Source organism: Miscanthus floridulus, chromosome 5, assembly GCF_019320115.1.
Source record: "Miscanthus floridulus cultivar M001 chromosome 5, ASM1932011v1, whole genome shotgun sequence".
Classification (NCBI taxonomy): Eukaryota; Viridiplantae; Streptophyta; class Magnoliopsida; order Poales; family Poaceae; genus Miscanthus; species Miscanthus floridulus.
Window position 1 is genome coordinate 11,180,315 of NC_089584.1, and position 12,982 is coordinate 11,193,296.

A 12,982-nucleotide genomic window follows, 5' to 3' on the forward strand; every position below is an offset into this window, starting at 1 on the left:
TATATACTCCAAACTTGTTGCTATGAATATGATCATTAAATCCATTGGAGCAGTGAAAACTGTTTCAGAAGCGCTCGTGCTCGGTTCAGTTAAGTTGAACGAAGAACCAATGTATCGAACAAGTGAGCTGCTACATGATAGAAATTCAGAATACAACAGAAATGCACCCTTCCCTTGTACAACTAATGTTTCAGCTGTTGCAAAGAACGTAACCACCACCACCCAAAGCCTAAAACTATAGTTAACTGATGACATGAAGGTCTCGTTCGCTTCGCTGAAAAAACAAGCCGAAACACTGTTCCGACTGATTTGTTGTAAGAGAAAAACACTGTTCCGGCTGAAAAAAACAAGCTGAAAAGTACGGATTATAAGAGAAGCGAATAGGACCGAAATTAGGTGTCTGCCTCGAGCTCTGCTTGGAGTCAAAATTTTCTGACAGTCTTGCTTCAGATTCAAAGCCATCTTTTAGCCTTTGCTGCCGAGTTCACTGGAGGTAGTGTTTTTGCACCTCTTTTGTCGTTTGAACCTGACAATGAAGCAAATGCACTTTCAGTACAACAAAATGGGAGGATCAGACAAATCATCCTTTGTTCCATAACAACAGAGTACATCATAATCTGAAGTAAAATAAATCTGGTTTATATTCATCATCAGCAATTTGTTTTACCAGTAAACATCCCTAGTGCTATTAAAAACAAATAAATCCACTCCAGAGCGTCAACCGGGGATTAGCATGGGGCATTAAAAAGAATCCCCCCTGATAATGATTCTCTATCCAAGGTTAAACTAATTAGCAAGCAGGTAAAGGGTGATCAGCTAAGTAAGAATGGGCATTGACCTTGTTCAGGCCATGGGATCCAGGAGAATGGCAGTGGCTTGTACTTGCTGGCAGCACATGCACTGGTGGTTTGACTATTTCTTATACCTTCCATCAAATCACAAGGCAATGGTTACACTTCAGTTAACTCGTCCAGACACAAAAACCCTAACCATATAACTGATTTAATCACTATGCTAGAGCAACCTACATTGTTATGATTTCAAGGATCAATGTAAACATATTAAGAGCAAATGGAGTTCACTGGATCTGAAAACTTACTTGTATCCGACTTCCCTCCAAGAGAAGATCTGCGTGACATAGTTGACGGCGGTGGTGGGATACCTGTCAGTGATTGTCTTCTCCTTAACCTAATATCAGCTGTAACTGGGGAGGCAATATTATGGCACACGTTGGCTGTGATTTTAGTTGGAGTCCCTTGTGCTGAATGTTGTGCATTCCTGCTAAGTTGCAGAAACAGGAAGGCTGTTATCATCAGTGATACGTGTCACAAGAAAAAACATGTATCCTAGGGCATACCTTCTTTCAGTGCCATGAATCAATCTCCCTATGCTGCTTTGAATTGACTTCCTTAGATGAGATCCTTTCTTCACTGCAGTACCTGTCATTATTTTCTCCAATTTGGCGGTGGAAGAAGGAGCATCACCGCAACTTGCTTCAGTGCACAGGTTCCTTGACCTACATGGTGCTGCCTCTAGAGTATTTAATCCTGATTGCTTAAGTAGATTATAAGCTTCAGGGGGTAGCTGACAAAATTCCATTGTATCAACTGTACAAATTATCTTCTCCTCCTCTCTAACAAGATCTTCAGCGCTTGTCGCTGGCATCTTCCATAATGGGCAAGGAAAAAAATGTCAGCTGCCACAGCATTGAATGATATGAAATACACTAAGAGCAAGATGCGCCTGTATTAGTGATTCGTGGTGGTTGGTGTGAAGGAAGCCATCAGTGTTGCATTCCTTGTCATGGGTTATACCCATAGCTGAACGAGGCGATTTCAGTATCTTTCTTTCTGGCATCCTGGCTTTATCAGAACTAGCATTCTCTAGGCTTAATCTCCGTGGCCTAGGGGGGGGTACGATCCAGTACTTGCTTTGTTCTCTCACTTGTGGTTGCATTTTCCTTCAGTTTAAGAGATGATTTTTCCAGTTCTTTGCTTGCTAATGCCTTTTTCAGAGTGTCTACCTGAAGAAAGGCTAACTTTTCAGACTTTTCGGCATGTGGAACAAAATGTCATACATAAAGTCAAATATAAGATCATGAAACAGCAAGGATTCAATCAACATTAGTTACAGAGATAAACACATGTTGTTTTGAGGAAAAAATGTTCTATCAGATATTTCACCCAAAAATATAGTGACCAAAGAAACAAAATTTTAGCTCAGTGCAGCAGGACAAAAAGATAATCATATTACATCGTTGACCACTGGATTGTAGCGGATCAGAAAGTTACCTGTTCTTTAAGCTCTGTTATTTCACTGCTTTCTTTGTTTGCGTGTGCAGTTCCAAGTTCTACAGTAGAAACCCTCTGAGCAAATTCCAGTGTACTAAGGGTTTCTGCACAAGATTCTGCTTCCGGACTTATGTGGGCGAACATTAGCGTTTTTGCATTCCCCCCTGTCATTGATATTGCGAAATGTATAGAGAAGTTAGAATTGCATATATAGCTTGAATTTGAAGAAAAAGTGGCCCTAGGAAGCTTAATTTTACTCAAACAGAAAACAACAGTCAACAGGCATCAGCCAAATTCAGGCATGATGAAGCCATGAAGTTAAATTATGATGCTAAAAAGATGGGTCAGAGATGTAGAACCATTGGACCACCCAATAAGTTGTTGATTAATGTGCACAAAATTGCAAGATCATTTTATAATGTGCAGCCAGATATATACCTAATGAACTCTGTAGTAGTTGGGTGAGTTTACTATTTCTGTAAGGAATGTGAGAGTTCTTCTGAGCTAATGCGTTGATGACATCTCCAAGGCAGGAGAGTGACTTGTTAATATGCTGAGCCTCCTTCAATCTGTCTCCTGTGGCTTCTGACCTATCAACCTTTTCGCTTCCTGCAAGATCCACCAAGTGCAAACTGCTACGGCTCACATTGCCAGCAATGCCCTTTCCATTTACATGGACAGTTAAGATACTGCAAGAAAGCATCGGAAGTCAATTGCAGCAAGTAATAAAAGAATAACAGAAAACAAACATCACTAGAAAGTAGCCTCAAGACAATGTTAGTGCAGTTGTGCAAACCTGTGGGAACGACTGCTTCTATGGTTTATTGCTGTTGATCCGGAAGCTCGGTGCTTTTCACCCAATTGCATCAAATTGATAACATCAGAAGGGGACTTCACTGGGCAGATCTTTGCATCTGGAAGGTTCAATAGATCATTGTTCAAGGAAGCCCTTATATCTAATGTGAACTCAATGTCAGGAACTAACACAAAAACAAAAAGAATCATACTTTGACAAAAGTAACAAGAATAATATGTAAGGTGTGAAAGGATATTTTGTGCTTGATCTGTCCTCATTTAGAAGATCACGGACTTGTTCATTGTATATTTCAACCATCTGCACCCGTATATCATACTTGACATCCTCTCTAGAAGTTGATATGTTGAAGAGATCATTCAAGGCCATGTAATTAATTCCAAAATCCTTGGACAGCCCACCAGATGGACCACACTAATCACCAAAATACAGAGATAGAAGATCCATTAGATGTGACCAAAATATATTCCTAGAAAACTAAGAAATTACTGTATAAAACATGGTTTGCCTCATACCATTGTATGGATTTTGCCGGAACCTGTCTGCCCGTAAGCAAATATGCATACGTTATATCCATCCATGACAGATCTAACCAAAGGTTGTGTCTCCTTATACACCTCATCTGCACAAAGTTGAGAGTGATGATGTAAAACTAAAGAAAGATGTATTGAACTACAATTGATTTACCTTGAGTAGTTGTTGGCCCAAAAACTTTGTTGAACTGGAAGATTTTACGTGCACTTTGTGGTTTAACTGGATCACAGACCATCACTGAGCCATCGCTTCCAACATGTTCGATTGAAGAAATAGACTCTGAATTAAGCTCGACCTGCGGGGGGTTATGACGGCCCCCGGGTTTTCCGTTAAGAAGAAGGATCTTCTCATCAAGAAAACCCCCGAACCCCCGCCCCCATCCTGACGCAGGAGGTGCCGTCACCCTGTGAGAACCGGGCCGGGGCCTTCCACTGTGCTTTGGCACATGGGACGGGCGAGGGGATTTTTTTTAACCTCAGCCTGAAATCCGCTCCCACGGGGAGTCGAACCCAGGACCTGAGGAGTGCCGACTCTGAATTAAGAAGTGGCCTTATCCAACAGAAGACTCGGATATTTCCTACAAATAAGCTTTCAGAAATCTCTCGAACAATGACTTAAATAACAACAAAAAACAGTGAATTAGATCATGTGATACCTCGCAGTTCTTGAAGCATGTTATACAAGTTTCTGTTTTCTCTTACAGCTTGGTTATAACCAAGGGCAGCTTTGGAAAGATATTTGGATATTTTCACCTGTAAATATAAAGTTGCAGAGTTAAACCCACATAGTGCTGAGAGAATGTTATGTTTAGTGCAAACAGTGTACCTAATTTGGCCATGTCATCTAGAAATTGGGTCTGCAAAGATCTGAAGTTGACTTTAACATCTTGAAACATTTTCTTGAGGTCCTGCAAAAGTTACCAAGTGCCAACCATAAGAAGCATAAAATTTTTAACACCACAAATAAAATTTGGATATGATACAAAAATGCACTATGAATTCTCACCAAAAGTTCAGTTTCATGTGCTTGCAACAGCAACTGTTTGTTCTCAATCTGTGAGGTTGAATGCTACATGGAAAAATGGTACTTCATCAGGACAAGTGCTAGGAAAAATTTAGAATCACGGAAGAATGATAATTATTTTACTCCACCCTAATAACATGTGTATACATAATAAGAGTTCGTTATGTTCCTGTATTCCTTGAGAAAAATATTTATTCTGTGTCTTGGACATCAACTATGCTAGTAAGAATCCAGTATCAGTAATTGATAAAAATGAAACCTTGCTGTGGACTGAGAAGACAGCAGCTCTAAGTGCAGAATCCTGCTACAGCAAATTTCTTACTATTTGTCTGTGCAAAATTTTACGAAATAAAAACAACCTCCAGCTCTGTACTTTAATTAACAAAGAAAACCCTTATGGGTGTTAAGAGATTTGCATCATCATTGGTAAAGAGCACAAAGCAAAGCCAATTCTTCTAACTTCTTCTAATTGATTTAAAAAATATATGCATTTCCCCCACTAAAGCTGAATGCAAAACTGTACCTCAATACAATGAGTTGGCTCATTCTCCGCCATAAGCTTTTCTGGAGATAAAAGCTGAAGATGTTTGAAAAGCATAACAGGGATTATTTTGTGATGTAAATAGCCTTACACACAGCATGCTAGGCATTTTGTACAGATCCAATTGATGAAATCACTCACACAAGAGAAAAGGAAATATTTTAATTTACCTGTTCTTTTCCCAGCTGGTTTGCTAAAACAGCACCAATAAGCTTTGTTGGATCCTGAAAATAAAATCAATCCTTGTCAGTCTGGCACCTGACATGGACAGTACAGTATATTAAAACAACATGGAATAACTTATTATATTCAGAATCACCTTTTTCAGAATGTCTTGGTCAAAATTTTCCTTATAACTCAACATAGAATCTACTATAACTTTCTGAAGTTTCTCCACTGCCTCTGCAAATGCACAATCTGCAAAATTAATCAAGTGTGCAGATTATACTAATTATACAGGATAGCAACATCATAAATTGCAATTCTAGTAAAAGTAGCATTAATACGGGTAGCAGGAATGACTTCAATCAGAAAATATTTAGGCATAAAGTGTGTCGAGCAAGCCAGGAGAAATGTGGCACAAACCTTTCATTATAGGATCTACATTTTGAAATGGCTGTGTGTCAGCATCAGCCTCTGTCAAGTCTAGACGCTTTTGGGAAGGAGAAGATCCCAAAGCAACATTTTGGGATTGAATCTGCGAAGAACGCACTGCAAGCGGTGATTTCATGTACTTGATAGGCCCATTGGCTCCGCCGGCTTGCTTCCATTCATGGTAAGACTTCAATGAAATTACACAGTCCACAATCTTGCCCACCGTCCCAGCATCAAGATTGTCCTGCAGAAGCAGCCGTATTACAGTGAGTAAGCATCGTGCTGTCAACATTAGTTTCATGAGCAAATGTTGCTAACCTAATCTAAATCAGATGCCTCAAAACTCGGCAGCTTCAGTTTGTTCACAGCAACTAAGAAGTTGCGGATGTTCTCGAAATACTGAAAAGCCGTCAACGGCTGGCTATAACTTGTTGATTGTCTTGGCCACAGCACCGGGCTGTAACTTGTTGATTGTCTTGCATAGGACAATGCCATTCCTTAGAGAAGCAACAAATTCCTGCTCCGACGGATAAGGGGCCAGGCTGAAGGAGCCCACCATTGCTTGGAGCCAGGCAGCAGCCTGATGCCGCCTCAATGCTTGCAAAGAGTAAGAAAGAAGAGTAAGCAAAAAGAATATTATAGGGGCAAAACTTGAAACTGTGTGTTCCATTGAAGAAACTTCAATTCATTTGTAGCATAGCGTACACAGATTGAACTTAGTAAAGCCATGAAACTAGACTAGTATCAAAACCATATTGCTGCATAAATATATAGGGTGCTTGGTTCAAGCAATCACTCAATTCTAGATGAAGTGCTGCATCATAAGTCCATTTCTCAAGTTTGCTGGAAGTGACGATGGATCACCTATTCCATTCCAAAAAAGGTAAGGAGGCAGACGATGATGGATTAACTCATTCCTCAAAGCAAACGCTAATAGAGAGAGGGCAACACTGCCCTGGAATCGAAGAATCGCTCACAACTCGCTTCGTTTCTTATAGAAGCAGAGTTGCAGTCACGAACTCACGATCAAGCTAGAAACTGTATGTCCCCCGCCTCCCCAGGAATGGGTTACATACATCTCAAAAGCCTCGTTTAACCAACAAAACAGGGGGGGGGGGGGGGGGGGGGGGAGAAAATCAGGTATCCTACCACCGACACATCAGGCCATCTTTCAAGTCATCATAAGATTGAAGAACGCCTTCCAGATGATCAAGATGTGAAGCGACTCTATTATCGGCGAATACCGCACCCAAGTTGCCGCAGAAGACCGAGGACCGCGGAGGGAAACCCCACCTAAACCCCGAACAAAAACAAGGCAACGGTCGAAACCGAGAAACCCCTCGAGATCTAAGCACGCGAGCGGGATAAACCGATCGAAGGCCGAGAGAGCAAGGGACGAGAGATGCGTGAGGTCAGTACCGGCTTCCTCCGCCTTCCGCGACGCGAGGCGGCAGTCGCGGAACGACACCCTGCGCGGCTCCGCCATGGCTGCGCCTCGCGCTCCCCGGGGGCCGGGGCCTTCGGCGAGGGCGTACAAGCTTCGATGGGAAGGAGACGAGGAGGGGGAGAAAGGAGAGGGCTGGAGCCTGGAGGGGAGGAAGAGGTGGTTTGAATTCGAAATGGGTGCGGTTGGTGGGGCCCAACCCGACGCGGCGGCCGTTGCCCCGAGAACCGAATCTGTCCGAGATCTCGACACGCGCCGGCCGCACCGCAGCTCTCAACGCACACCTGTCGGATTGGACGGCAAGTACGTGGTTTCCTTTTACCGCTGGGGCCCACGAGGCGTTGGGTCCGTTGGTCAGTGACTGCTGTCTGCCTGTGCCCCAGGTGTGGCTATAGATGTCCATGCAGCCCGTAGCACGACGGCCCGGCATGAAGCCCGTATTTTTTGCTCGGCCCGAGCACGGCCCAGCCCGGTGGCGTGCGGGCCCGGGCTAGCATGGCCCGGAGTAGCAAGTCGTGCCTATGTCTTACCCCAAGCACAACGTGTCAGCCCGACACGGCTCGGCCTACAACAGCAGGCCCGGTAGCAAGCTAACTCATCTACGGCCCAACAACTCACCATAGGCCAACATCTTATCTCTAACCGTAGGCTGCTCATTGAGTCATTGACTACCTCAGCCACGATACGGATATCCCATTCCTCACCGTGACTCGCGAGTCCACTCCTCCTTCCCCGCTGCGCCACACAAACTCGGTCGCCCCATCTCGCGCTCCTCTTCTTCCTTCACTCAGCCCTCCGCAACGCCGGCTCACCCCGTCTTGCGCTCCTCTCCTCTCCGACCAGTGCGCCGCCAGTGGCCTCACCCCCGCATCTGGGATATTTCTTCCCCCCCTCCACGTCACAAATCTGATGCAGCTGCTGCCGAGTGGCTGCCACCTCCACATCGACTCGTGTCGTCGCCATCTCCCCCAACTCGCGTCGCCGCCTCCTCTTCCCTCCCTACCTCACGTGGCCTCAACCCTCGGCTCCTCTGCGCGGCTAGCGACGGCGCTCCCCCACGGCTCCACTGCAACGCGGGCTTCAAGCTGGCCCGTCTTGCTCCACAGGTCATGCTTCCTAGGCTAGCCCGGCCTGAAAACCAGCCCAGCAGGCCGTGCCTAGGCCGCTGGTTAGGCACGGGGCCTGTTTGGGCACGGCCCAGGTGGCACGATGTGCCGTGCCGGCCCGACCCCCATCGGGCCATGCCTGGCACGGGCCCGTGCTGGCCCGATGGACATCTATAGGTGTGGCAAAGCCAGGTAGCCAGACAGCTGACCATCCCCTCTATCTTTGACTTCTTGGGGGAGGAATTCTTCTAGTACCAAGTCAAAGCATTACAGTCAGTGGCTAATCACAGGTGTTTTATTTTGATTTAGTTTAATCATCGGTGATTCTGAAATGAGCATGGAGGCATGTACTCCGTTTGTCCGTGGTCCAATTCTCACTTTTCAAAAATCAAAATGATTTGAAGTTTGACTATAGTTATCTTGTAGCATTTATGATACAAGATAAGTACAATTAAATTAATTCTGGAATATATTTTTGTAGTAAAATTAGTTGAAGATATAAATGCTAATATTATTTGCTATATAAGTTTGGTCAAAGTTAAGCTACTTTAACTTGTACAAATCTCATAATTGCATCTTTTGTTGGTGGAGGGATTACCATGCAACAAAATTGATCCCGTGCCCTCTGTGACAACTCCACTAGATTGTTTACTCCAATAAAAAATGTTTAAAACCCTGCATAACTCATTCTACTCGACAATGTTAGTCCACTAGTACTGTAGAGCTTTTTGGAGACGACTATTTTAGCTTTATGGAGGCGAGCAAGGCATCCGTCTCCGGCAAGCATCACTGTTAAAGTCACCATGACACACTAGGAGGAGAGTTCAACGCCAAGCAGAGGTGGTGGCGTCATGTGCCTGCCACAGTGACGAGGAGCAGGTCGCGGGCGTGGTAATTGTTGTAGCGGTCCATGATGAGGATAGTAGTGGCCTCGATGCACCTGAGCATGGCATCGAGCCCCTCGTAACCAAGATGTGGCGATCGGTTGAGTGGAGCATAGATATGCTTTGGACCATGATTGAATACTTTGATAGATTTATCGGATACTTTAATGCATATATTAGAGATTCAAATCTCTATCTCTGTCTGTATATATTTTCAAATCTAAACATCTTATATGTTCAATCCTCACTAATATTCTATCTCGTCATGCAAGCTGTTCACATTAGTATTCACTAGCACATGCAATTATGTCTTCATCAAGATATTCACATGAGCAAACCACGCATCATTTCACTAACATAAGTTTAATTGTCCACATCAGAGTGCTAAAATATCCACTAACATGTATTATGATATCCATTCGTTTGTACAAGTAAATATAAGCAGTATAACTTTATCTACGATTCTTGTAGCGACGTGCAGGGTATATATTCTACTAGTTTTATAGTTTTTCGTACCTAAACGAGAATAATATAGAAAGTTAGTACTGTTCATGTAATTATAGGTTATGGACCACACGCCAGTCTCATGCTGGAATGCCGTTTAATTATAAGTTACTGACCACGCATCATTAAAATTTATGATGTGATATGTCTACTGAAGATCAGGATTGAGGTGTTTAAATAGTTTATGGATCTGGATATACAATTTCGTAGTTTGAAAACCTGTGAGATACTCCATATGTCCTGAAATATAAGGCTTCTCAATATCACCTGCCAGGCTGCCAAAAAACAAAGGAAAGATGGAGTTGAACATTTAGAATACCTTAAATCTTGATATAAATTTTGGACTCTTTATTCCTTATATTTCAAGGCGAAGGGTGTGTTGTTTAAGGGCTACTAGTAATTTTATGTCTCTAGTGTTCTTGTGATCTCGTAATGATTTGATGTCTGCTTGATCTTCTTACGAGGGTTCAACCACCAAAAATACATTAACACTAATTTCTAGCGTTCTTAATTCTTTACATAATTGGACTGAAATGAAAATTTATGAATATGATATGCCCACAAAAAAAAAAAAGAAGTGACGATGGCAAACACAAAAATGCATGGAAATGCACGTGACGATGTCATAGACTCAGACCTTTTGTAAAATTTTGGGGGTGGCACATGGATATCATATGAGGGTGTCGTATGGGATGTTCGAATACTAATAAAAAAACAAACTACTGTTAGTAATCCACGAGATAAATTTATTAAACCTAATTAATCCATCGTTAGCACATATGTTACCGTAGCACATTATTATTAAATCATGAACTAATTAGGTTTAAAAGATTCGTCTCACAAATTAATCGTAAACTATATAATTAATTATTTTTTAAGGAGGCCTCACGGATCAGAACCCGGAGTCTGTCAGCACTCAGCATGTGTGACGGTGAACCCTTGACCGCCTGGGTCTGCGGACTGGGGTTGCTTCTAGACCTGGGTTAGGCCGTTGGGGTCTGGGTTTAATTCTGACCTGTTCTGAGGCTGTGTTTAAACCTAAATTCTTAAAAAGTGCTATAGTAGCTATCACATCGAATCTTACGATACGTGTATGGAGCATTAAATATAGACGAAAAAATTAATTGCATAATTTGATTAGAAATCACGAGACGAACGTTTTGAGCCTAATTAATCTATAATTAAACACTAATTGTCAAATAAGAACAAAAATGCTACGATAGCCCAAATATCCAAATTTGACCACCTAAACACGGGCTGAGTCAGGCAGTGAGCACAAGGGTCCAGCCGGATGAGTCCCCGCCTACCCTTTTCTTTCTTCTCCCTCGGATCGGCGGCAGTTCCCGTGTCCGTGCCCCACAGGGGACGCGGCTCGCCTACTTCCCCGCCAATCCACCTGCCCAGTGAGAGCGAGCGGGGAGAAGAAGACATGGGGAGCAACGCCGCCGGCAAGCCGCCGGCCGCCGCTGCCGCCGTGTCGTGGGAGTTCCACGCGACGGGGCCTCGCAACCTCTCCACCCCCGGCTGGAGGGACCTCATCCGCTCCAGCTGGTATGCCCCTCTCGCTCCCCATTTCCATTTCCTTCCATAATTAGTACGGAGTACCTTCACTTCACGGACCCATTGGTCCTTCATTCTCTTCCATCGACCATCGCGCGTGTCGATTTCGATCTGACCGATCAATTAACCGAATTACGGAATTAGTATGGTATAATTCGGTTCCGTCCGATGTTTACTCTACCTGTACTGTACTTACCATAGGAACTAATGCCAAAATAATTCCATCTTCCGAGGCCACTCAAGTGTCTCTTTTTGGTTCTTGCGAAAAAGCACTCATAAGTGTCTTCTGAATATATCCATGTTCACATAATTCTGCTGCAATGTATAGTATGCATGTATAGCTGAAATTAGTCCCAGAATTTTGTCCCAAGAGCATGTGCCGTTGCTATTGCTATTTCCTTTTCCTCTCCTGTGCCTGTCTCGATCCTTTTACCAACTATTTTTTACTTTTGTAGAGGTCTTGTTCTTGCAGTAGCATTTGGTATTCTTGAGAACAAAGCTAGTGATGTCTGTAATACTGTTATACTGACGCTGTGACGCACGAACATTGTTCTGCAGGAGAGATCCAAACTACAGAAGAATTGCAATGTCGTGCTTTGTGCAGGCCGCATATCTACTGGAGCTGGACAGGCAGGAGAGCAGAACTGGTGAAGCTGCCCTCGCTCCCAACTGGTGGAAGCCCTTCAAATACAAGCTGGTGCGCCCTCTCATCGATTCCAGAGATGGATCCATCTACGGGGCACTTCTAGAATGGGACCAGCTCGCTGCTCTCGCTGATCTGATAGTGGTCAAGCCTCAAGGTGCTCCCAAGGTAGTCCTCGCTCTCAGGGGGACCGTGCTGAAACAGCTGACTGTGGTGAGAGACCTAGAAGATGACCTTCGGTTGTTTGCCCTGGACAGTTTGAGGGGTTCCGTCAGGTTCACCGGTGCGCTGGAGGTGCTCAAATCGGCAATCCATAAGCATGGCAGCGCCAATGTGTGCGTTGCCGGCCATTCCCTGGGGGCAGGCTTTGCTCTGCAGGTTGGCAAGGCCTTGGCCAAGGATGGAACCTTTGTGGAGTGCCATTTGTTTAACCCACCGTCAGTGTCACTTGGCACGGGCCTCAGAAAAATTCAGGAGAAAGCCAGCAGTGTCCTTAAGCGATATATAAGTAGAAGCGGCAGCAGCTCTTCATCAAATGTTTCCCCAGGAGAGGAGCAACAAGCCTCCTCTCAAGTTGAAGTTGGAGAAGAAGAGTTGAACAAGGAGGTCAAAAGATGGGTGCCAAATCTGTACATAAACAGCTGCGATTACATTTGCTGCTTCTACGCTGATCGTAGCGGTGTCGCTACCGTCACCACGGAGAAGCATTCTGGGGTGCATTCCAAGCTGTACGTGATTGCCAAAGGACCAAGCAAGTTCCTGGAGGCTCACGGGCTGCAGCAATGGTGGTCCGATGATTCCGAGCTCCACTTGGCCGTGCACGACAGCAAACTCATGTATAGGCACCTTAAGTCCCTCTATGTCTAACAACAATAGGGAAGTCAATAGTATTTATTTCTCAGAATGCCTTAGTTATCTTTTCTAGACAAGAAGACATGTAAATCTTCAACTGATTAAGAGCTCAATCTCTTGCAACTTATCTGAGTTCTTACTATATCTTCTTCTGTTCTAGCGTACATTTAATTTGTTTCCTTTGTGTGGACG

The 12,982-nt window shown here is 44.0% G+C and overlaps 1 protein-coding gene and 1 pseudogene across 1 annotated transcript; one reads left to right on the forward strand and one right to left on the reverse strand.

Moving 5' to 3' along the window:
• Positions 1–59: 59 nt before the first annotated feature.
• On the reverse strand, positions 60–7,453 carry LOC136449500 (kinesin-like protein KIN-14A; annotated as a pseudogene).
• A 3,545-nt stretch (positions 7,454–10,998) lies between these two features.
• LOC136451511 (GDSL esterase/lipase At4g10955-like) lies at positions 10,999–12,932 on the forward strand. The gene is made up of 2 exons (XM_066452208.1): positions 10,999–11,286; positions 11,854–12,932. The coding sequence occupies exons 1-2, from the start codon at positions 11,027–11,029 to the stop codon at positions 12,803–12,805; spliced, it is 1,212 nt and encodes a 403-aa protein (XP_066308305.1). The 5' UTR covers positions 10,999–11,026; the 3' UTR covers positions 12,806–12,932.
• The last annotated feature ends 50 nt before the right edge of the window (positions 12,933–12,982 follow it).

Bases quoted from the DNA above. Each gene is read 5' to 3' on its own strand.
- LOC136451511 (XM_066452208.1), top strand. From the start codon at position 11,027: ATGAGTCCCCGCCTACCCTTTTCTTTCTTCTCCCTCGGATCGGCGGCA. The intron at 11,287-11,853 runs GTATGCCCCTCT...ATTGTTCTGCAG, and splicing joins GACCTCATCCGCTCCAGCTG to GAGAGATCCAAACTACAGAA.